Source organism: Gossypium arboreum, chromosome 6 (genome assembly GCF_025698485.1).
Source record: "Gossypium arboreum isolate Shixiya-1 chromosome 6, ASM2569848v2, whole genome shotgun sequence".
NCBI classification, from domain to species: Eukaryota; Viridiplantae; Streptophyta; class Magnoliopsida; order Malvales; family Malvaceae; genus Gossypium; species Gossypium arboreum.
The window spans coordinates 84,368,854-84,395,537 of NC_069075.1; the positions used below are offsets into that span (position 1 = coordinate 84,368,854).

General features: G+C 31.8%; 2 protein-coding genes across 2 annotated transcripts; both read left to right on the forward strand.

The window, feature by feature from the left end:
* Positions 1-8,273: 8,273 nt before the first annotated feature.
* LOC108459917 (cytochrome P450 78A7-like) lies at positions 8,274-10,211 on the forward strand. Its single transcript, XM_017759316.2, has 2 exons — positions 8,274-9,325; positions 9,405-10,211. Exons 1-2 carry the CDS (start codon positions 8,333-8,335, stop codon positions 10,032-10,034), a joined length of 1,623 nt encoding a protein of 540 aa, XP_017614805.1. The 5' UTR covers positions 8,274-8,332; the 3' UTR covers positions 10,035-10,211.
* A 6,127-nt stretch (positions 10,212-16,338) lies between these two features.
* Positions 16,339-17,201, forward strand: LOC108458286 (uncharacterized). Its single transcript, XM_017757632.2, has 2 exons — positions 16,339-16,713; positions 16,801-17,201. The coding sequence occupies exons 1-2, from the start codon at positions 16,491-16,493 to the stop codon at positions 16,953-16,955; spliced, it is 378 nt and encodes a 125-aa protein (XP_017613121.1). The 5' UTR covers positions 16,339-16,490; the 3' UTR covers positions 16,956-17,201.
* The last annotated feature ends 9,483 nt before the right edge of the window (positions 17,202-26,684 follow it).

Below are 26,684 nucleotides of genomic sequence, written 5' to 3' on the forward strand. Positions count from 1 at the left end.
AATTCAAGCTTCAAATCTCACATTTCAATTCAATTCACAATTCAACTCATAATTTCTTTCTTATATATATATATATATATATATATATATATATATATATATCAAGACGGTCAATCAAATTTATTTAATTTTCTCGTTTCAGTTATTCACCCTATTAACAAACCCGGACTTTGACGGATACACGGATTCCAACCAACACACCAGTACGGTACATTGTGCCTTAACGGTACACAATACCTAAACAAGAATCAAGAACAATAGCGATAATAAAGAATAAAGAATAAAGATTTAACACACAAAGTGCTGAATCATAAGATATGATAACGATATTCAACACACAAAGTGTCGAATTGGTAACAGTAACAATATTCAACACACAAAGTGTCGAAATGGTAACGGTAACAATAACAATATTCGACACACATAGTGCCGAATCGATAACGGCAGTAACAATATTCGACACACAAAGTGTCAAATCAGTAACGGTAACAGTAACAATATTCGACACACAAAGTGCCGAATCGGTAACGATAGCAGTAGCAATATTCGACACATAAAGTGCCGAATCGGTAACAGTAGCAATAGCGGTAACAGTAACCAGCATATAAGTGCCTAAAATACGGCACATAAAGTGCCTGATCGGTAAAGCCGATAAATCCCATACTCTTCCAATCCTATGGCATGCCAATTATATCTGACTAGCTCGACAAGTTAATAGGGAATTTAATTCTTATTTCAATTTTACTTAATATTCATATTTACCCCTATTAACAAGACTCAGACTTTGGCGGATATACGGATTCCAACCAAACACACCAGTATAGTACTCAGTGCCTGAACACTTCCAAATCCTATGACATGCCAACTATATCCGACTCAGCCCGACTAGTTAATAGGGTATTCAAATCATTTTTCTATTTCAAATCGCTTTCAATTTAATCATAATTTCTCATATTTCAATATCCAACCAATACACATTTCAATTAATCATAATTCCATTTCATTCAATTCAATTGACTTTTCCTCTTTCTAATCAGTATACAATTCAATACCAATACATATTTCAGATATTCACATATAATCATACTTCGATTCAATTCAACCACTTTCAATCAATACACAATTCACATATTTACACATATTCATAATTTTATTTTATTTTTATTTAATTCATGTAACGCCCCAATTTTCGGGAATTCTGTGAATGTTGACAAAATCTCATGCTTTAATTTTGTCATTTGTGAGTGAAATTATGAAATAGGACCTATGTGAAAATGTTGAAAATGCTATAGGATAAATTGAAGTGACCAAATAAATAGGAGTGCAAAATAGGAGGATTTGCATGACAAACCTCCCATTTTACATGAAGTGGCCAGCCATCATGTTGTTGTAGACAAAATGTACACTTGATATCCATAATTTATGGTACAAATTGATACAAATTGATAATAGGTTAGGTAAGTGTTCCATGATAATGGGTTAGGTAAATGTTTCATGATAATGGGTTAGGTAAATGTTCATGATAAGAATTTCATGTCTTTTGTATTAAAGAATTAAATGGATGAAATATGAAGTTTTATTAAAAGGAAAAGGGGTGAAAAGAACAAAGTTTTGTCCATCTTTGTTCATCATAGCTGAAAGTTAGAGAAGAGAAAGGAGAGGAGAAAGCTCTTGAGTGTTCGGTCACTTGGGGAAGAAAATTGAAGGTAAGTTCATGGTTGTTGGCTTCTATCTTGATGTTCATGAGTTCTTCTTGATTCTACCTTAACTCTTGAAGCATATTTTGGTTTTTATTTGTGTTGTGAGCATTTAGTCATGAATTAAAATGAAGGAAATGGTTGTTGTTTCATGTTCTTTTGATGAAAAAAATGGAACATAGGTGCAGTTGAGCCAAACAAATGAGCATGCATGTGCCTTAGATGTTAAAGGGAAAAATCAGCTAACATGTTGTGCTTTAAAATGATGAAATGGAGATTATTCTTAAGTAAAATCATAGATATGTGATGATTGATTGGTGATATACATGTTTAAATAACATGCATGCAAGGTATGTGTGAAAGAGTGATTTGGTAATAAATCTGCTTGGGACAGCAGCAGTAACGTGACTTTGGAAAATCACCATAAATTGTGGGAGATGAATTAGAAGCTGAATAAATTATGTAATTAAAGCTTATTTAGTCTAGTTTCTAATTAAATAAACAAGAACATATTTTGAATTCTGTACAATGAGAAATTTGATTCATAATGAAGAGTGGTCAGATTAGTCAAACAGTAAAACATGGGAAACTTTGATAAAAATCTGGTATTGATTGGCTAAACCAAAAATTCTGAAAATTTTATGGATAGAAGATATATGAGTCTATTTTCAGGGAAAATTAATGGCACTTGATTTGGAGTTTCGTAGCTCCAGTTATAAATGATTTAGTGACTATTGCTCAGGAAGACAGCTTGCAGTGAAATTATGATTATGTGGTAAACATTGACAAAAATTTGTTAATGAGTTGCTTATTGATTTCTTATAAGCTTACTATGATCTGTAGGTGTGGTTGGCCGAATATTGTAAGGGGTTAATACGTAGTTTGCATTTGAATAGTTAGATTAACGTGTTAGTAATCCAATTGTAGGCGTTCGTGTGGATCTCGTCAAGATATCGTCGCAAAGCAGTGTGTAACTAACACCCTCTTTCTTAGTCTGGATCGGCAAAAGTCGAAAAGCCGAAATGCCGAAAACCGGTATTTTTTAAATTTGCGAGTGTGCGAATGCTCGTGAGGTAAATCGATTAATGTTTTTGGTAAGCTGCAAAATTTGGACTGCAAAGTGCATGATTTCTGTGCCCTCGATATTTTTGGGCTTAATGGGCCAAAATTGGAATGATGGGCCAACGGGCCCAATTCGGTAAGAACCCTCGGTACGTGATTTTGTAGTACGTGAAAGGTAAAAATATGCATGAAAAACCCTAAAATAGATAAATTACTGAAATACCTTTAAAAGTAGAAAATTTATAGTTTTACCCTTAGGAGATAAATTACCAAAATACCTCTAGGGTTAAATTGACCTAAATGCATGTTTGACTGTTGTTATTTACTGCATGCCATGTTGTTATTATCTGATGCATGGGACTGGGATATTGAAGGAGGAAGTACTGAAAATGGCTTGTCCACGTCTCGGAGGCTTTGCCTCAATTTATCGATAACCGAGCAGCAAAGGTCGCAATCGTGGAGTGTTAATGGGTGGGTTGAGCTATTCCCCACATGGAGTGTATGGTTGTACGGTGGAGTGTAGTGGTTGGTGGGTTGAGTAGTCTCCCAAATGGGCTTGCATATGTTCTTGATGTTGCATGTATTTTGAAATGGGTCTATGGGCCATCTGTTATCTGAATAAGGGGCTAAGGCCCGGTTATTGTAATCTGAAAAGGGCTCGCCTAGTACCACTGTATTACTGAATGGGCTTAGGCCCAATAGGCTTGAGCTGACTTGGGCTTTGAATGGGTTTTCCTTACACACCGAGTTTCCCAAACTCACCCTTTTATTTTCATCCACGCAGAAATCCCCAACCATAGTGGGCTTGGAGTCGTGAGGGAATTGGAGTGGCCACATTGCTCAAAGTTTGATTTTCTTCCGTGAACTGGACATCCTTTTAATTACGTTTGAGGTTTTGGGCTTTTAAATGTAATAAGGCCGCTTATTTATTTTTGATGGTTTTTATATGTTTTATTAAGATAGGTAAAATTTATATTTTAAATGTTGAAATTAGATAGCTTTAGGGCGCGTTTTCAAAAACAGTAATTGATTTCAAAATAACACGAAAACAAGCAAAGCTTCCGCAATGAAGATATTTTCCAAAATTAATCACTTTTCCTAAAAGGACTTAATCAAATCAGTTTCCTAGAAATATACATGACGTTAAGGTATGGCAATGGCGGTTTGCATGTCTAGGATTGGATCTGAAGGGAGTTTGGTACTTAAGCAGTCCGATGGACTCAGCTCCTCTTTTCCGGTTTCCTACCTGGTGCACAGCTTCCATTCACTTTAACCTATAATGAAATTATCTTTTAAAACACTAAGTAAGTTTTTTTTTCTGGATCAACAATATAAAATGTTTTGAACGCTTCGATGTGGCATGTCGGATCCAGTCATAACGTCTGGGCCGGGTTTGGGGTGCTACAATTCATATTTTTAATTTATTGTCCAATCAAATTTAAAATCACTAATTACTTTTCAATCAATATACATTTCAAATATTCACATATTTTCTTTATTTAATTCAATTTGATTCAATTCAAATCACTTTTAGTTTCCAATCAATATACCTTAAAATATTCAAATAATTCATAATTCAATTACGTAATTTAAATAACTTTTAATTTCTAATTTGTTCAATTCAATTTCAATAGCCATAAATATTTTTGAATCAATTTCATTCAAATCAATATCATCATTTCAATTGCCTACCTAATTTTATTTACCATGCATTTTAATTAAAATATAACAATTAATAATAAATAAAATTGAATTATAGTAATACAAATCTCATCAAAGTCGGAAGATATCACACTACTACAGGTTATGTAATATATTTCTAGACTTCACATGTGCTACATTCGGCCCGAGAACTGACTAAACCTTAGCTCTGATACCACTAAATGTAACGCCCCTAACCCGAATCCATCACCGGAATAGAGTTACGGAGCATTACCGGAGTTGCCGATTTATTTATCAGATATTTTATTTCATCTAAAGTTCATATTTGGAACCAATTAAAATCAAATATATTGTCCCTTAAACGTGCTTATTTTTCTCGACATGTTTTACTTGAATTTATTACTTGTCTCAATATACTTAATTTCCTTGTATCAACGTATCAAAGAGAATCACATATTTACATGTCATGATAAATATCATTCTCTTGCCATTTATTCATAAATATAAATCAGATAATTCATTATATCGATATTTTATGTATTTAAAAATACAATTCAAGTTACACTAACTTACCTCGTTGCTTGTTCATGTTTATAATTTCATTAATCCGATATCTTTTCTTTTCTACGTTCAAGTCTCGTATTCGAGTCATCCAGATCTTTATAAATAAATTTGATCGTCATTTTCATTTATTTCATGTTCTCATACATTCAATTAATGCTCTAAACAAAATTACTATTTTGCCCCTAAACTTTTAAATTAATGACGATTTCATCCTTAAGCTCAAAAAAATAAAATTCTTGTAATCTAATCCTTATTTCCAGCCGTTATTCTCATACAAATTGATAACAACCCATGAATTCTATAAAATATCAAAATTTTCCATAATTTCAACACTTTTCAATTTAATACTTAAAACATATTTTTCCCTGATCTTGAACTAAGTTAATAATTTCATCCAATTTTGAAATTTTAAATAATAAAATGATCCATTTCATGCAAATTGATCAATTCTAACATTTTTACAAAATTGCCCATAAAGTTTTACTTTTATTCAATTTAGTCCCTGAGCCTAAAACGTGCAAATTAGTCATGCTAGCTAAATATTCATACATATTTTCCTCCTCCTCCTCTCCATTCCATATCCTATATTTATATAACATGCTATAGGTAACATTATCAATAATTTCACTATTTACTTATATGTATATTCAAAACTGTCCATTTGCGTCATAGTCACTAAATTATTTATATCTTGAGCTGCAAAACTCAAAATTAAGATCCGCTAATTTTTTATGAAAGTAGACTTACGTATATTCTTACCCTAAAAGTTTCAAAACTTTTGGTTTATCCAATAAGTATAGTTTATTCTTTAAATCACCCTTATTCTGTTGTCTGACAGTTCTAACCCTTCTTTATTAAAAATTAATTATCTCATTGTACAGGATTTGGATGATGTTCTTGTTTGTTTCCATTGAAAATAGACTCATTAAATATTTTAAACATATAACTTTAAGAACCTAATTATTTTTCTCCAATTTTTTATGATTTTCCAAAGTCAAAACAGGGGAACCCGAAATCATTCTGACCTTTGTCTCACTAGATTTATTATATCTCACAATTCACGATTTTATTGCTTACGTCGTTTCTTCTATAAGAAACTAGACTCAATAATATTTAATTACATATTTTTTTCATCCTCTAATTCGATTTCGACAATTTATGGTGATTTTTCAAAGTTAGCCTACTGTTGGTGTCCAAAACTGTTTTAGTGCAAGATGTTTATTTACCATGTTTATAACACCCTTATTTTCTTTCTCTACACTATTTCTCATTACTTTCTCTTATTTTCTCTTCACTAAAATATCAAGAACATAAGACCATATATAAGAAAACTCTACATTAACATCAATTCCATGCTTTTTCAATAATATTAATCTTAAAAATGTATTGAAATCTTGATGTTCTTACCTTGTTCCATTGATTTCAATCTTTAACTTAATTTTCTCTCTCCTTCAGCTTCCTTTTCTTGAATCCAACTTGATATTCTAACTTCCCATAGTCTCCTTAAATTTTTCTCTCTTGGTAGCCATGGAAATTCTTTTGATTTTTGGGTGAAAATAATAAATTTTTTGTAGAAAGACCAAATTGTAAAGAAAGTAAAACTTTCTTTCTTTCTCTCTTCCTCTCACGTTAGTGCATGGGAAAGATGATGGATGGTGTGTTTGTGTATTTTTTTTTTCCACACAAACACACATATATATAGACTAAGTAAAATAGCAAAATAATAAAATATCTTATTAAAATATTAAATAAATAATAATTATCTAATTAAATAATTATAAAATATCACCAACATTATTATTACTTTCTAGATTTCTCTCTCTTCCAATTGACCATTTTACCCTTTTCGATCTTTTAAAATTTCATTCTTGAGTCATTACTTAATTTGGTAAAATTACAATTTAGTCCCTCATAATTATTCACCTATTCAATTTGGTCCTAATTCATCAATTTTCCTTGGTTTTTAGATCATTCCACCCTTAAAATATTTGCACTATTAGTCCTTCAACTTTTTCATATTTACACTTTAATCCCTCAAATTTTGAGTATTTACTCCTGGGCCACAAAACTTTTCTCACTTTTACAATTTAGTCCTTTCTTGAATCAATATGTCATAATATACTTTCCACTGAGATAACTTAATTTTCCTCTTCTTGTCACTATATTTCCTTATTTTACTATATTAAGGATAATATCTTACAGTAAAAATTTTCAGGGTGTTACATATATATCTAGTGGATGACATGATGTTGCTTAAATTGTAGAGTATATAAGTGATAAGTAATGGTTGTTTTATTCGAGTGGTCTAGTTGTTTTGCGTGTTTCTCACTTTCTAAATCAATAGTACCCTTGACGAAGATAAACTAACATAGCCAGCAATATGATACATACATCGGTGAAGGTAGACGAAAGATGAGGAAGGTCTTTTTTTTTTTTTGCAATAATGAAGGTCATTATGTTTAACAAATATAATAAACAACAAACATGTCTTATTTAGAAGTTTTTCTTTTTGGTGTTTCTTGGACAATTTTAATCATATCTAACAAAATCATGAAGTCAAACCATAATATGCTGGTTGATTAAGAATAAGATCTTTAAAATAAAAAGGATAGAGATATGTATCCAGATTCTCAACTAAAGGAATTTGCTTATAGATGTAGGTAAGATGAACTTTGGAACACTAGAGAATAACATATTTTATTATGTAATTAATGTTGAGCAACAAAATTAATAATAATGTCATTAAACAGTAACAATCCAAATATATTAAGTGCTACATTTTTTATGGTCTAAATAGTTTAATTAACAATTAATTATGTTGATTGTTAAGGTGATTCTATCAATATAATTGCCAACAATGGACCTCATTAATAATAACTTATTTTGTTAATTATGATATGTATAAATTTATATGTTGATATTAAATTATATGATGACACTTGCTTAAAAATAAGTATAATTTTAACACATGGCATTACTTAATTCATTATTGGCGTATAAACTAAATTATTAGGTTTTTTCTTTGTTTAAAACAAATCTTAAATAGAATTCTCACAGCCAAGAATTTAGTTAGGGCTGACCAGATGTGACCCTGTGTGAACTAATGGAAGATATAAGATTATCCATCCCCATATAGAACGCATGCATAATTTTGATTAATACTTTTTTTAAGCAATAATTATTGTAGGATAGCTTACCAAACAAACAAAGATACGAAATAAATAAATAAATAGAGCTGTATACAGTAATGCCTATTTAAGCCACTGGTGTGTGTCACCAGCCAAGCCCCAAGTGCCTTCCTCGGTGATCTCCCAACTCTGCTAGAATTTTTCATTTGTTTCATAACTATGGGTTTGGCTCCTATTTGTATCGACAAAACCTGGTGGGTCTCAACGCTCCCAGCTATTGTAAAAGCAAATAACTTGGTAGATGGTTTCCTTTTGTTTAGCATTTTCATGGCAGTTTTATTGGCTGGGTTTTTAACTTGGGCTTTATCCCCTGGGGGTTTAGCCTGGAAAAATGGCAGAAACCGATTAGGTGAGGTCCCAGTCCCTGGTCCCAGAGGGTTCCCTTTCTTTGGCAGTTTATTCAGCCTAACCCACGGTTTGGCTCATCGAACCCTTGCTTCCATGGCTTCAAAACAAGCCGCTACCAATCTCATGGCTTTTAGCCTTGGATCAACTCCTGCTGTTATAACATCCGATCCCCAAATTGCTCGTGAAATCTTGACCTCTCCTCATTTTGCTAACCGTCCGATCAAAGCAACAGCTAAGAAGCTAATGTTTAGCCGGGCCATTGGCTTTGCTCCCGATGGTACTTACTGGCGGCTTCTAAGGAGGATTTCATCCACTCACCTCTTTGCTCCAAAGCGCATTGCAGCCCATGAAAAGAGTCGCCAACTAGACTGTGTTTCCCTGTTATGTGCCATTGCTAAAGAACAGTCCTCCAATGGAATTGTTGTTTTACGCAAACACCTTCAAGCAGCAGCTCTTAACAATATAATGATAACAGTATTCGGTAAAAGATATGACCTCTGCCAAGGTGATGACGACGAAGCTAAAGAGTTGCAAGATATTGTAAGAGAAGGGTTTGAGATCTTGGGAGCTTTTAACTGGTCGGATTATCTACCTTGGCTGAGCTACTTTTATGACCCTTTTCGAATCAATGAACGCTGTTCAGTTCTTGTCCCCCGAGTGAAAAAACTAGTGAACCAAATCATCGAACAACATCGTTTGAATCAATCATCAAAGGTTGCTGATAGTTCAGATTTCGTTTCTGTGTTGTTATCTTTAGATGGCGACGATAAACTCAACGAGGAAGACATGGAAGGAGTCTTGTGGGTGGGTATTAATTTATAATTTCTTTAATTATTATATATTTTAAAGTTCAATTAACGAGTCCGATCGCTTGTGTTGGCAGGAAATGATCTTTCGGGGAACGGATACAACTGCACTTTTAACTGAGTGGATCATGGCGGAGTTGGTATTGAACCCTGAGATTCAATCCAAGCTTCACCAGGAGCTTGTTGTTGCAGTGGGAGACAAGAGCGTGACAAATGCTGATGTGGCTAACTTACCCTACCTTCAAGCAGTAGTCAAAGAAACCCTCAGGTTGCATCCACCTGGGCCGCTCCTTTCATGGGCAAGGATATCCACGTCAGATGTCCAACTCAGCAATGGCATGGTGGTCCCATCAGACACTACAGCCATGGTCAACATGTGGGCCATAACCCATGACCCAAATGTGTGGGAGGACCCACTTGTTTTTAGGCCAGAGAGGTTTGTCAAGTGTCTAGGTGGAGCTGAGGTGGACGTTAGGGGTGGTGATCTTAGGCTTGCACCGTTTGGGGCAGGACGAAGGGTCTGTCCTGGCAAGAACTTTGGGCTAGTTACAGTGGGCTTTTGGGTGGCTAAGTTGGTTCAACACTTCAAATGGATTCAAGATCTGGCTAACCCAATCGACTTAACCGAGCTACTTAAGTTGTCCTGTGAAATGAAGAATCCTCTGAAAGCCATGGCTATTCCAAGAAACAGTGTTCTACGACGGTGAGAAGACTAGTAAAAGAATAAATAAAAGCCAAGGGATATAATAATTTGATTATAATATTTCTGTGTACTCTATTATAGCTTTGGGCAATTAATATATAAAGTATGTTTCCTCCACGTTGTTTTTATAAATCTCTTTAGTTTGTTTTATTGTAATAAGGTAAAGTAGTCGTATCTATAATTGATTGTTCTATTGTAATATCTTATATATATCTAAACTAATTATCAAAAAATATTGATATATATAAATGTTGGATGTCTTAATTATGAATCTCGACAATATTGAATTTCAAATATAAACTTAAATAAAGCACTAAATTATGAAGAAAAAAAAAACTAACATTTACACGTGGAAGCAAAAGAAAAGAAATACCTTTTTGGATTGACTTAAAAGCCCAATTTGAATATTCAGTCCTCCATAATCTTCGGTCTATGCCATTAATGCTTTGATTTCGGTTTTATTTGTTAAACTTTGGTACTCAAATTATTGTGCCGTTACACATTTAACCTCAGACCTTAGTGTCGTTTGTCCAAAAAAGTTTGTCCAATTAGAAGCTACCACGTCACCATGCGGTTTTTTTTTTTGATTTTCCATGCTATTGTATTTTTAAAATTTTACATCAAATTTAAAAATAAACAATTGGGAAAAAAATTATTTTTAATTAAATTTATTACAATAATTAATAGATTTTTACCCAAAAAGAAACCGATCATTTTTTCCAATTAAACCGTAACCTTTTTCATTTGTTTTGTTTTAGTAATTAAAAACACAAGGCCCGAAAAATGGACTTGGGTAAAATTTAAGTCTCGTTTTTTATATAGGTCAAGTCTTTTGCCTCGAGCCTAACTCAGCCCGAATATATTATGTTATAAAAAAATATTATATTAATTACATATGTTAAACAATTATATATATATATTGAATAACTAACTCAATAACAATTAAACTCATTATTCAAACCTAAAAAAAAAAAACTTACCCAACTAAATAGCCCAACCCAAAATATAAATTTTAAAATTTATATTTAATACAATAAAATCTTTATTATATCTATTTGTGTTTTAATATAACAAAACATTTATTATATTTATAGTGGTATTTTTTAATATAAATAATTTTTATTTATTTTAATGTGTTATAAAATTTTTATTTTAGTGTTTTTAAGTGCATTTAGTGTATTATATTTTTAAAAAATATTTTAAAATTGTCGGACTTAGGTAAAAAAAGTAGGCCCATTTTTCGGGTCAGGTCGAGTCCATGCTTGAAAAATAGGTCTAAATACCTTGTATGGGCTTGACCCTAACCCGACCCATGAACATCTCTAATCAAAACTAAACTTTTCATTTTCTTTCTCGGATCATCTTAATCTTCTATTATCGTTTGGGTTTATGTAATGATCTGATTTCTGTTAGTGTTAAAAAAGCTAGTTCGAAGTTGGATTTATTAAACCAAACTATCTAAAAATTTAAAATCAAGAAGTTTCCTAGTCGAATACGAAGTTAGAAAATAGAATCATTGAGTAATTGAACTAGATTAGTTAATAAGCATAGTAATTATGAGGTAATTAAAATAGAAGAAATTTGATTAGAGATTAAACAATGTCCTTATTAAGCTTCTAAGCCAGCCCTTAATTAAAATTAGACCTCTACTAATATTTGGTTAGTGGATAACCATGGCTAAAGCCATTGATCTCCACTAATTCTTTTCTTAATTAATCTCCACCATTGGATGAAGGGTAATTAGCTTAATATTAAAAGAAATAAAAAGAAAAGAAATGATTAAGTGATCTTCTTCATCTTTTGAGACAGCAAAGCAAGAAGGGAAATAAAAGAAAATTTTCATGCTTTGAGCCACCGCTGCCGTGAGCCACACTTGAAAAATAGCTGAAGACCATGTGGGGATCACGGAGTTGAAGGGAAAAGAAAAAGCAAGCATTGACTAACTATCATGGTTACTATAATTTATTTTCATTACATATTTAAGTAGCTAAATTATTTTACTTTAAAGTGATAAGGGTTAACAAGGTACAAGAATCTATGCTTGAAATGGCTGATACGGTATTGTACTTATATGATATTGTGTTGTAAATTGTGATACTATTATTATAATGTTGGATCGTCAGTGTGCCCTGTGGTGCAGCGGAAAAATTATTTCGGCGATCATCAATCATGAATTCATGTATGAGAAATGAATCAAGTTGAAACAAGGGTCGAAAATATACCTTTTCGAAACTAGAAGAGCGACGAACAACGTTGTTGATATGATTCCTTTGAACGATATCAATTCCAAGCCGCAACAATAACATCTCGGCCTCTACGTAATCCGCCTAGTAAAAAATGAACAACAAGATCCTCTTGAACTTTTCAGAGAGAAAAAAAAAATCAAAAACAGCTACTAGACCTTTTGATATTGTTTTTTCTTAGTAACCCTAACACACTAAGGGATTATATTCCTTTTATTTTATTTCATATCACATATCAGAAATAAAATAGGATTATTCCCTTATTGTTAGAGAAACAAATCGAAAGTCAGAAAAAGAAATTATATTCTTTCCTAAAGAATATCAATTTCCATGTCTTTTATCTTTTGATTGAAATTAATTATTATAATTGTTTATATTAATAATTTCTGTAAATTATATAATTAATATTTTGTATGAATCAAATTCATATATTAATTTTATTTATGTTCTCTATTTAACCCTGTAGGTTTTTGTAACGTTAGTAGTAATACTAGAGCATTTCTTTTGTTACAAGCAATTAGTGGTATCTAGCAATGCATCATTGCTACCCAAGTTACAAGAAGTCATGATTCGACATAACCTTTCTGTGATACTCTTTTCATGAATTATATCATTTTATCATTAATATCTAGATTGGACATAAGTCATGGAATAGTCACACTTGTATAGTCCAATATCATATTTCTTGATATTCTGAGTAGACTACTATAAACAACTAAGCGTAATATCTCATATCAACTTATTCGAGCATGGTTATGTATTTCTAGTCTCACTCTATGAAGAGGCCTAAGATATTGCTCCCATTATGTAGGAAGGAAAAATCCTATCTTGATCAACCATATCCCTGTACATATATTGCGACATACCCAACATCAATCTTTATAATATAACCTGCTATGGTAGACATTTGACTGTGTCAAATATACAACTCACTGTATTGGGACAATGATGAACTCAAGTCTGAGGATCATATACATAGTTATCACTATGAGTAATGTTGTGACTATTACATAATAATCCAATAACCTACTCACAGCTGGTCAGTCTAATATGTTGTTCTCTAACACATACTCGTGTATCGTTTTGACATCCCTATGTTAATGACAACAATTTTTCATCAATCAACTACACAGTAGTCTCAATACATTATCATTATCCAAGCCCACAATAAGGTTCTTTTAAGAATAATCATATTATTCTCATGACTGTATTATTAATCAGTTTATTTGTATACACAGAAATTGAAATTGAAATAATAATGACAATGCTTTATATTAACAAATAAGGTAAAACAAGTATATGATTACAATCATCTTATAATTGGTCTTTGGGCATACTCTAACATATAATTGATTATATGTATTTTGGATGATTGATTATAATGAAAAATGCTTTATTAAACAGTGTCAAATAAACTTACAGGTATACCTGGTATGTCATAAGGTTAGTATTGATTACATTGTGTTTTACTCTCATATTCCTAAAGGATGGGAGAGTTCTCAAATTCCCAGAGGATCAAGAGCAATACTCCAATTCCCTAAGGGTTGAGTACAGATTATTAGCTCCAAGTCTCAGAGGGTCGTGAGCAACTCCAATTCTTAAAAGGTCATGAGCATACATTGGATATTGATTCATGTACATGTCCTTGAATCTAAAATCAATTAATTGGGGCAAAAGAATGAAATGATAGATGATTATATTATTAAAAGTTATGTGATAATAGATGTAATTGATATATAATTAAACTATAATGAGTAAGTTGAATATTGATACATGAATTATGATGCGAATTCCCCGATGGTGTATTAATATTTTGATAAATGAATAATGAAATGAAATGATTAAATGAGATATTGTATAAATATATTTGCATACGATATGGAAATTGCTAGCCGAAATACCCTAATAGGAGTCTCAATATTATGTTATGTTGATATGTGATATTTGTGGATAACAAAGTTCTTGATTGCTAATATGATTCAACGATTAGTTTACATATTTATTGTTTAATGTTATTACTATGTACTGAATTCAAATTATATTAGTATTATTGAGTTTCAATACTCATCATGTGGATGTGTTTGTTTTCGAGCATAGGTGTCGAACAAGTGATTTGATAGATCATGATTTCTTGAAGCATCCAAATCTCTACAACTCATCTCAAATATCATTATTACTCTTTTGACTATAGATTATTAATGGCGTGTACCTAGACTGAATTATAGGTCTTACTTGCTATTTTGTCTTTTTGGCATACTAAGCTATATTTTGGTTTTATAAGGTTATTAGTCTTGTGTTTTGAATTTTTATCTTGATGAAATTATATATGTTTATAGGTGTATAATCTTTGTTATGTTCACGTGTTGACATGATGCACTAAATTATATGAATTGATATGTGTTAGATGTGTTTAGGGAGGTTAATTTGATGAATGATGAATTGATATCATGTGGTATAAGTTAGGAATGTGTTGGGTATCTTTTGAATGAGTTAAGAAATGCATTATAGGTAAATTCATCATTGTGTCTGGAGACAGAATGAATTTGTCTCGAGTCCTCAAAAAAAGAAAAAAATCATTTCATGTATTTTGGGTTTAAGTTTAAATCCTCACGTTAAAAAACAATTAAAATATTTTGAAATAATTATAGAGAAGTCCCTAATTTTAGTCAGTGTCAAATGCCAACCACTCAATGAGTTAATGTGCCATGTCAGCAATCCACTGGCGGATTAATAAAAATTTTAATGATAGTGACTAATTCTAACAATTATCTTGACTAAATTAAGAAAAAAATTTAGAGTGATCAAAATAAGACAAACCCTATTTTAGAGTGATCATGGTGTAGTTTACTTTAAAAAATATTCACGCCTTATGATTTTAATTTTTTTTCTTTTTTATATTTCATTTTCATTTTATAATTATTATTCAAAATTCATAACTATTCCTAGACCTGCGCAAAGGTTGGGTAGCTTGCATAGCTCAACTTTGGTCAGATTTGAACAATGATTTTTGTATCACTAGCCGACCCAACCTGAATTCAACTTAAATAAAAAAATATTTTTTAAGTTTACTTTTAATTATAAAATATATAAAATATCAATTAAAATGCATTTTTAAATATTTTATTGATTCTTGAACAATAAATTGGATCTTTTGGGCTGGTCTAGCTGACCTGAAAATGAGCTTTGGCATGAATTTTTTTTGGAACCGAGCCTTGGCTCGGCCTGACCATGGACAACTCTAACTATTCCTCCTAAATAATGTGATTACTAAGGTTGGGTTAATTGGTTTTTGTAGCTCAAATTTTGCAATAAGACCCTATACTTTGCATAAGTTACTGATTTAATACACGTACTTTAATTTATTCATTTGCATCTGTATTTTTAGAATTTAAAAATTTTAATCCTAACTAAGTGATAATTATTAAACTAATTAAGTTATATTATTTTTAAAATTTAATGTGTCAAACATATTATCAAATATATAATGCTATGTCTGTTTGTTATTTTCACATATTACTTACAAAAATCGGTTATTAAATTTAATGATTGTCGTTTGCATTAAGATTAAAATTTTGAAATTAAAAAAAAATATAACCATTAAGGAGGATGAATGTGGACTAAATCTATAACTTTACATATAAAACAAGACTAATGACATAATTTAACCAAATAGATTTAACTGTTACCATCGCGTTAGAACTAAATTTCAAAACTCAAAAAGCATAAAGATTCAAATTAATCAAATTAAAGTAAGACTAATGACATAATTTAACTAAACAGATTTAACTGTTACTATCGCGTTAGAACTAAATTTCAAAACTCAAAAAACATAAAGACTAAAATTAATCAAATTAAAATACATGTACAAAATCTACAATTTACACAAAATAGAGACTCTAACAACAAAAATTGAACCTTTTGTACTATATAATTGGAACAGGTCATAATAGTTTAGAGTAGGGCCTACATCAGGATTCAGGAACTCTATTATTCTTTAGATTGGATAAATAATTTATGAAACGGTACGTTCAGGAAACCGTATTTGCAAGTTGGATAGGATAAAGGCGGCCCTACAACCAAACAAACCTGAAGCAAGAAGTGAGACTCGTATAAATAAATGCCAAAAACCCTAGACTCTGGAGTAATAGAAAGAAACAGAAACCCTAGCAATATTTTCTTCTTAACAATTAAGAACAAGGGAAAATCCTAAAAAGAAAATGGCAAAGTCGATGAGATCGAAGAGAGAGAAGAGGCTGAGAGCCATAAGGAGGGAAATAGTGGAACCTTTCTATCAGAAGAAAGATGAAGCTAAGATGGCTGCCATAGAGGCTGCCCTGGCTGCCCCTAAGCTGCCCGCCTCTTCCCCACCCTCTGGTTCTATGCAGCTCGAAGAACAAGTTACCGCACCCAGTTCCGCAATAACCAATCTAAACTCCATGGGTATATATATACATATGATTCAATTTCAGATTTTCTTTTTCCCTTCTGTTTATATATGTAATTCATTTGTTTTCTGCCATTGGACAGAGGTGGAAATGGCTGACAGTGATGAAAACAAGACCAAGGCCTCCTTGAGAGCTGTTGGTAGAATAGGAAAGATGTCCAAAAAGAAATTGAAGATCGCCAAAAAGAAGCGCCGCGCCGAAGGTAAGGGAAGGATCAGGGGGAAGCGTAATCTTTGATTCTCTAGTCTCTACTCCCAAATTTTTCTTGCCTTTTTATCCTTTTTATGTTGTAATACTATTACCGTCGAGTTTGTCTAGTTGAACGAGATAACACTGAGTTGTTACGCTTTTCTTTTCTTTTTTATTTGAAATATTAATTAGTAATACTGTAGCTTAGGTGCTAATTTTCTTAGTATCTAATTAAATGATAAAAACCAGTGAGCTAAATTCTGAAATAATGCTAAATACTGTTAAGAATTCAAAGGTTGCTTTTACTTCCCTTAATGGGATTATTCTAATTCAGTGTTCCTACTTTAGTTCCTTTTGGTGTCGAATTATATATGTTTTACTAAGGTTCTATTGAGTTAAGCTTGTTTGCTAATTGAAAACTTAAAAAAAAATGGAAGAAAAAAAAGTAGGAGGAGAATAAAAGCATTGAGTAGAAGTAATTGATTAAAACAAAATTGAAAGAGGGTTTGTCTAAAATGTGGGAATAAACTAAATTGCTTTGTTTAAGTATCTATAGGGCGGAACTAAGATGGTCTGTACGAGGTCATGTAAGGTTAGCATGCATATGAGAGTAAATTATAGATGATAACAACCGGTTTTTACCGGCATCCCTTGAAAAATGAAGAAATGACTTTCTATTGGTAAAGAGTAAAACTGTAAACTCTCGGAGATGACATTCTATATTCTTTGTTCTTCCATAAGGAACCATGAGTTTTTAGAGATAATGGGTTGAATATCTATCATATTGTTTGCTACCATTACTCATCTAAACATGGATGCTTTGATTAGCCTTTTCTTGTGTTACTATTTCTCAGTGGTGCCATGCATTGTATTCAAGCTTTTTCCCCCCCTGAATTTCCTTTATCGGAATCTGAAACTTTTGCTTGAGATAATGAGTGCTGCCTCCATCATGCATCTTGCATTGTATTCAAGCTTTTTCCCCCCCTGAATTTCCTTTATCGGAATCTGAAACTTTTGCTTGAGATAATGAGTGCTGCCTCCATCATGCATCTTTCTCTTTCTCTCTTCTGTTTCTGGTTTTCCTTTTTCCTTGGGATCAAATGTCACAGTTGTTTGTGCAACTTGGAAACATGAGCGTTTGAACAAATTTTCTGAGTGTGAAGAACACTATGATATTAACAATTTGTTGTTATTCACCAAACATTTCCACTAATGTATACTCTGGCCTTAATCTGCTGAAGCATTAAGCATTGCCATTACATTTACATCTATAATGGAAATAATTACACTCATGATCTCTAGTTTTCACCAAAAGTCAAAAGAGCAAGAGGTTTAATCATCTTAATAATCTGGACCATCTTGTTGTTGAGTGTTTACGCCCTTGATATGTTTTATGGAAGTTTCATCCTCCAATGAATTCTCCTTTCCTTTCTGTTTTGTATATCTTTCTGCATATTTCATATGCATTGGATTCTTATTACTTAATTTTTTTATTTTGTGCGACTTGGTATTTCCTTAAGCATGAAATACACTTGTTTGCTCCCTTGTAGTTTTTTCTTTGAGGGGGATTTTACATTTACTTTTGTTGCCGAGTTAGTGTTTGGAGTCTAATTTTGCAAATGAATCTGATTCAGTGGCTTTGCTTGATTTCAGAAATCGGATAACTTACTATCCTCTTCATATCCTTATGAATAAAAAGCTTTTCTGTTTGCTGGATACCAATTTCTGCCTTCAGGGGTTATTCCTGTAATTTTTTTGAATAAGTTAATACTTTTTAGTGTTTAGATAAATTTTTTGAAAAATACGTTTTGCTATTTGATAGAATTTTTGAAATAATATTTTCAGGAACTGTTTTTTAGGAAATAAAAACAGAATTATGTTATCACGAAACTTTACAATTTAATTTTTAATATTAATCTAGAGGGAAAAAAGTTCCATTTCATAATTAATGTAAAAAAGATGAAGTTTGAGCAGTAGTTTAATCTTCTTTTTTTCTTCCTTTAAAAAGAACCCAAGAACATGTCAACAATCAAGAGTTCTTCATCCTTCACATTGCTGATAAATTTGAAATTTCCTAACACTTGTTTTGATTCAGAAACAAGGTTGATTACATTTTCAAAAAGAGGTCAGGCTTTGACTTATAGTACATACCATACTTATACCTAATAAAGTTCTTAAAACTTACAAATTTGAACTTGCTATGCATTAGAGAATAAGGAGAATGCACCAAAGCTCCAGCCTCTACGAATAAAAAGTTGGTAGTTTTCAAAAGAAAGTAGCAATTAAAATATCCAGGACAACTCAACTATTAACATGTTCAATTTTATGTTTTTAAAGACGATAAAAACCGATATATTTTTTCAATGCTATTTTTAGGCATTTCCATTGGAAGCTACTAAAAAGGAAAATCAAAGTTAGGGCTCACTTGACCCAACAATTTCTACAAACATACTCTATCTGTTGCAATGGAAAACCCTGAAGGCATCTATATATACAAAACAGACAAATATCAAGGGATAATACATGGATCAACATCATAAAATAACCAATGCATATGCGATAGCCATAAATCTATATCGAAATCCATGAAATCCAAAACAGATAAGGATTGAATGAATTGATGAAATATTTTCATAGTTATAGCTTGAAAAATAACAGCTCACCCACAATATTTTCACTGGAAGTCCCATTTAAAATTCAAGTTTGGACAATTTCTTGTTGGAAAAACAAGAATCTAATCTTCTATACTAAGGGTAGGTTCTAATATCAAATAGGAACTCTAATTTGTTAGACAATTAAACCCTACACCGTGTGAAAAAGAAAGATGATTATACTACTCAATATTCAAAATAATGAAATCAATAACAATATTTTAAAACAGAGGATAGGTGACCATGCAACTTTTTAGAGTAATTATTCATTTATTTGATATAGGATGAGAAATGAGAATCGATTTTATAATTATTCAATAATGGAAGTTAAAACTCTTGGTTCAAACATTCATGACTCAAGTTCAAGTCCCACTTATAATTACTTCTTTCATAGATCATTAGATCTAAAAGATGCAATTTGCTGAAGCTGTTTAACATCCCTTCCTTTGTTCCCAAGTTGTAAAAAAATCAACATTATATCTTCAACGTTGATAAATTAAAGAAACAAATATGGAAACAAGTGATGAAATCTTCCTAAATTATTTTAAAAATGTTAAATTGAAATGAAAGACAATGAATGAAAAGTTACCTGAGATAGAACCAAATCAATATGCATTCTAGAAAAGCCTGTTACTTTTAACTAAAAAATATCTCCAATTGCTCTGTAGATTAAAAAAAAAACAAAAAAAAAAACAAAGATGGACCGCTAATGTTCGCTTACTTGGAATTCGATTTAGCGATAATGATAATGATTTCTTTTTTTTTTCTTTTTTTTTGAATTTTTTTGAGAAAATATAAGAGATTTGGAGGAAAAGTCCGTTTTCAAAAATAATTGGCAAATTAGGCTTTTTTTTTTCTTTCCAAATTTAAAGAAATATGTTAATTTTGAAGAGAGAAACGAATCTATCAAAAGATTTAATGATTAATTTCTGATTTTTTTCAAACGGTTGGTTTATTTACTATATAAATTCAACTCTTTTTTTTTTACATTTAATTCCTATTCTCTCAATTTTCTGAACTGTTTCGTTCTCAATTTTTCATTTACTTTTGTCTCAAATTCTTGTTGTTTTAATTCTATATTTCATAAATTCTTTAATTTTATTTGACTTTTATAATTTTAAAAATGTCAATGCCGCTTAGTTGTTTGGATGACAAACACATTTTCGATATCCAACTGCAAATGGTACACCAAAAATGGTAAGAGAATGTTATTAAAATTTTTAATTTTTAATTAATTTAATTATTAAGTTGTTAACATCATTAATTTTATCAATTTTTTTATGTTTATATAATTAGACTGAAGATCAAATTATCGAGATGTACATACACAATTTAAGTTTGAGAGCACTGCGTGTCATTGAACAACACTTGCAAGAGACAAGTTCTTGCACATGTCTCATATGCTCGAGGAACTAAATTGGATACCACACTTATCAACACTTTGGTGGAAAGATGGAGACTCGAGACATACACATTCCATCTTCCATGTGATGAGTGTATAAATACACTGAAAACATAGCATTACAACTCAATTTACCAGTTGATGAGTGACTGCCTAAGCCGCCTACGCGTGAACACCAGGGCGGAGAATCAACACTAAAACAATTTAAGAATTTGACAGCGGCTTATTGCAAGTGTGACAGGTCAATTGTAATATTTATAAGTGTTACAATAGAACACTTCGAGTATTCCAACGGTCGAACCCAACGGATTGCCAAATTAGTAAATGTGCTTATCAAGTTAATTAAAAGTTAAAGAAATTACTAATCTAGTCAAGTCAGAAATTATTAGTGCAAGTTTAAATAAAATAATATTTGAGCTATATCTAAATTAACAAATAAAAAATTATACTTTCTTTATTCTTTTTTACTAGAAACAATGCAAATTGATTGAAATGATGGCTGAATGAGTCATGGATTATTAACTAAGTTAATAAATCTATGATGATTATATTGTTTGCTACTCCTAGTTAGGAATCTTTTCTCGGTTTCATTATAAACTAAAAAAACACCACCTAAGCTCTCCTTTCGGTCTCACTTAGGCATATAGATCTTGTAACATCTTCAACTCGACCCGATTTACCAAGTTTGGATCTCGGGTGTTACTAGGTGATGCAAAAGATTTAGTAAAACAGTTTCTTATTTCTTCTTTAAGTCTGTTATTTGAAGTACAAAAGAAAATTTCAACATCTTAAAAGTTTTGAAATGGAGTACACGTTAAACGTCTTATTGCAACTCATCTAATTTAGATCTCTACAAGTTAGAAAATTATTTAATATAGACTTAAAAGACAAATTTCAAAGCCATGCCAATAGTCTTCTATATGCATAATAGCCCGATCCGCCACCAGCTTGGCATGCTCCTGGTGTTGTCCCTCCAAGGGAAGCCGTTTCTCGACAAACCTAAAAAGAAGTAATAACCTTGTAACTACAGGAGTACTTAGTGAGCTCAATAACAGTACATTGGCGTAGTCTTGTAGTACTTTAAGACTTTCCATGGATCAACTTCTACTCTGTGCCATTTGCTACAGCTACTACCATACGGTCTTATCATTCTCGTACACGCCAATTATAACATCCCTATTGTACTTAATCTTTTGTACTTAATTAGTTAGGGGACCCTTCTTGTTATTTCATGATTCTCTTGCCCCAATATGTTTTTGTAACAGAATACCCTTAGAAACCATTTCCATCATTCCACAACTCAACTCATGCTCTTCTTTCAATTAATTTTTTACTGTCATTATCTTGGGCAGACACATACATATGGTGGATACTTACATAGTTTTTCACACTATTGATTCGCGAACACATACATATGGTGGATACTTATATAGTTTTCCACACTATTGATTCTTACTCAAATATGCCTTGATTCATTTAGGTTCTTATACCCATACTAATAATTCACTACGAGCAACATTCAGATGGATTTTGTTTTATACTGCATCAAAATCTCATAACTCCATTTAGCATTTATTCAAATTCAGAGTAAATTTTGAAGAAGATACGATACCCTTTTTCTTTTCATACTTATAGATCATCATAACAAAAAATCTTCATGTCATACAGATAATCATCTCATTTCATGGAAAGCCCTTAAGACTTCATTCAACTCTTAGTCCAGAGCAAATCAATACATTATCTTGGTTATACATATTGCACAGCTACTAGAACTTATTCATATATTACCATAGAGATAGACATTCAGATTTGTAGCTTACCAGATATTCTTGACAGTTGACGCCACATAGACTTAGTAAAATACACCATACAAGCAATTAGATAGAAAACGCCACTGAGGGGATCTATTCAAAGTTCATCATGAGGGCAGTTCTTAAGAGTACGCCACGAAGGCGTTCTTTATGGAGTTTCCCCACAAAGACGTTCTTTTCAAATTCTGCCACAAAGGTTTTCTTTCATATTCCACCACAAAGGCTTTCTTTCATATTACATCAAAAAGGTTTTTCTTTCCTAATGTATTTACAATATGGATTTTCTTCACGTTATGTGAGGTTTGCCCAACATCATCTTGGGACATGCTAAGAACCCCATTAGGTAATCATCGTCCTTTAGTTCCTGTCAGAAAATGCCATGACCATGGACTTTTCCTTTCAAATATTGTGTTTAAAGTCCCGACGGACCCCTTTAGACTCCACCATGGTAAATAGACCTAGACTCACTTGACTGACTCTTCATGCATTGACACCATTTAAGACTTCATACTTTGAACCATTAACAACACCCAACTAACTCACATCTCATCACATACATTCCATTTGTGCTCATACAATTATACATCATCATTAAAATGCTTATCACATGTTTAACTTGTCAGATTCCATACAAACTACACATGCAAGACCCAACAAACATTCATACAATAGTATAACCTTCATATTATACTTTTTTGATGTCGGTTTTGTAGTTTATTCGATTTTTACAGAAATATCTAGCATACACGATATACATGCAGAAGTCATTTTAGGGACCCTGACAACCATTGATAACAATTAGGACTTTAGATTCATCATCCAACAAGAGACCGTGACAACTATTGCTTATAAAACATATAAACACAATTAAAATTCATTCATATAACTTTTACCATCATCTGAAACCCAGATAACCACCATACAAAGCCTTAGTTCTTTATCTTATTGTTCACACACATAAAAACAAACTTACTTTTTTAGAAGTCAACATGCAAGACCATAATACTTATCCAGGATGTTAAACAACCCTCTGCATGCACTTAGATCCTTTGTTTCAGCTCAATCAAGAAAAATATATGCTTAGCTCCAAGATAAATCAACAATGGTGTTTTAAATGGAAGAAAGAAGATAAGTCTTTTTTTTTTCAAGCCCTTACCAATATATATAAATAAAAACCCATGTTCTCTTAGTGGAACTTGACACGTGTCACAAACTTTCAAGGCTGCTTTAATAAATGGTTTATAGCTTTAGAGAAACGTATAAACGTCTAATATCTTTATGTTCATATGATTCATCCCTTCGTTCATTCCTAAACATCTTTTTAGAAATTAACTAGCTTAGTAACTAAACAAAGTTGACGCATTATACCTTTAGCGATACCCACAATACCCAAAACCCTTAATACTTTTACCAAACTCATCTTCTTTACATTTCCACACATTTAGACAACAATTCTTACTTGATACTCTAACATTAACTATGCATCCGATGTATATGCCAAGAGCATTAGTTGGGCGGATAGGACTGCGCCACTTAGACTACTTTCAGGTTACACGAAAAACTCAAGACCCACTAAAATTGGGTGTTATAGATCTCCTCTTGGTCTTGCTATTTGGCACAAGTGTATCAAAGTCCTACATGATAGAGTCTCTTCTTGGTTTTGTCTATCTAAATATTCCATTAGAAGAGTCAATTCTAGTGTAATATACAATTTAATACACTTAAAAAACAACCAATCAAAGCATAGATAATAACTTAGCTAAGTAACCCACTCATCAATCAAACAATAAAACAATTCAGCACATGATTAAACTTTAATGCCATACAAGCATTTTAACAAACTAAAACAATTCAGCACATGACTAAACTTAAATGCCATACAAGCATTTTAACAAACACATAGTAGGCATAAAATATAAAAAATAAGAGTTGAGAAAATGCTCATTAATAGATAAACATTCGATGAAGTGCAAGCATTTAATATATCTCCATCCACAATGTTCCATTAAAAAAGAAGAAATAAGAATATTACAACAAAAACAAAAAAAAAAAGAAAAAGAAAGAAAAAAAAAGAAAAGAAAAAAAAATGAAGATCTAAACTAAGAACTATGAAACTAAGGAGTAAATGTTAAACTAACAAAATCTGAAATCAAAAGCTTATAAAGTAGTATTTATAGTCTACTAACATTTAACCTAACATTAATCATTATGACCTTAAAAAAAAAAAGACTTAAGCTTGTTTGGACATAAAATTACCCCTTGCAATTTTTCACCCGTCAGGTAGCGGTATCACGATACCCAAAATAGTATTGAAATTGGGAGCCTTAGGGGTCTCAGTGTCGCAATACTCATCCTTGGATATCACAATATCATTTAAGTTGGCCTCAATTTTCTTCACTTCAGTACTATCAAGGGTATCACTGTTGGAAAAACTGGTTTGGAAAACGCAGCGAAAAATAAATTTAGGGAAACACCAGAGTTTTAAAAAGTTTTCTAAAACAAAGTAATAAACACTTAATCAAAATTGTACCTTTTCGATTCATCTATGATGAGCGTTTTGATCGAGTAGTCTTCTCCATTATCCTCAAGCTCACGTCTATCGAGTGTGGACTCACTTCAAATCAGAAATTTTTTTACAAAAATTACTAGTGGGGTAATTTTTTAATTTCTCTAAATTTTTGGGTCAAGTTATAAATCAAGAAAATATCTCTAGAAATTTTCTACAATAATCTATTCAGATGATTTTCTCTTTACAACTTTCTCTTGAATTCTATTGTATATAAATAATGACCCAAGGCTCTCTTTATAAAGGAAGAGTTTAGAGTTCAACTATGATTAAACTTAATCACTTTAATATTAAATTAATATAATATTTATTAAGATAAATATTATATTAAATTTAATATTACGATAATCACTTTAATATTAAATTAACAAAATACTATTAAGATAAGTATTAAATTAAATTTAATATTAAACTATTAAAATAATATTATTTTTGGAATAATTAATCTGAAATCAAATTATCTGTTAAAGTTCCAGTAGGAGTGTAACTCTTTCACTACTCAACTGTAACGCCCTAATTTTCGGGTTTTCTATGTTTCTGTGATTTTTAAAATTTGTGTGTGTTCTGGTTGGTTAAAATATATATTTTAGTAGGTTAGTGGGCCTTTAGAAGGCCCAAACTTAAGTTAAATCCGTGGTAGTCTTCGGAATTTTAATTTTATGAACAGGTGATGCAATTGGCGTTTGGGCTTTTAAGAGTAAAGGGGTAAAAGATGACACAAAAAGGAGTGTGGTGTAGTGGCAAGGTGCTGCCACTTAGGGGACAAGGAAGTGATGCCATAGAGGAAGCAAGGGGTCCAAGGTTCAAGTCTTGGCTCTTGCAATATATTTTGGTTTTTCTTTTCAATAAATCTAGAAGCAAGTAGGTGCGCTTTAAAGTTTAATGTGTTGGATTTATGACACAAATGAGTTGATGGCCTAGTGGTGGTGGCGTGAGTTGGCATGTGAGAGGACTTTGGTTCGAATCCCTTGGCACACAAAGGTTGATTATTTTGCTATGTTAGGACGGCAAGAGTTGGTGTTGGTTTTAAACTCTGGTGATGGAGGGATCCCACATCGGGAAGCTAACATAAGAGTAGATGGAGAGCTGGCTTTAAATAGAGCAAACTATGAGGGGAGTAGGCATACCCTTCTTGACTGATCCCTTTCGCTTTGTGACGTGCTCGTTTAGGTTGGGCATCAGCTAAAAGTGTTTGGACCGCGGATTAACTACAGCCTCCTAACAGGATTATCGCGTGGGAGATATTGTCATCACTTGTCATCAACCAGGTGTGTAAACGACACCCTACCTTAGACTGAATCGGTAAAAGCCGAAATACCGAAACGTTGGTATTTTGTGAACTCGCGA

Bases quoted from the DNA above. Each gene is read 5' to 3' on its own strand.
- LOC108459917 (XM_017759316.2), top strand. From the start codon at position 8,333: ATGGGTTTGGCTCCTATTTGTATCGACAAAACCTGGTGGGTCTCAACG. The intron at 9,326-9,404 runs GTGGGTATTAAT...TTGTGTTGGCAG, and splicing joins ACATGGAAGGAGTCTTGTGG to GAAATGATCTTTCGGGGAAC.
- LOC108458286 (XM_017757632.2), top strand. From the start codon at position 16,491: ATGGCAAAGTCGATGAGATCGAAGAGAGAGAAGAGGCTGAGAGCCATA. The intron at 16,714-16,800 runs GTATATATATAC...GCCATTGGACAG, and splicing joins AACCAATCTAAACTCCATGG to AGGTGGAAATGGCTGACAGT.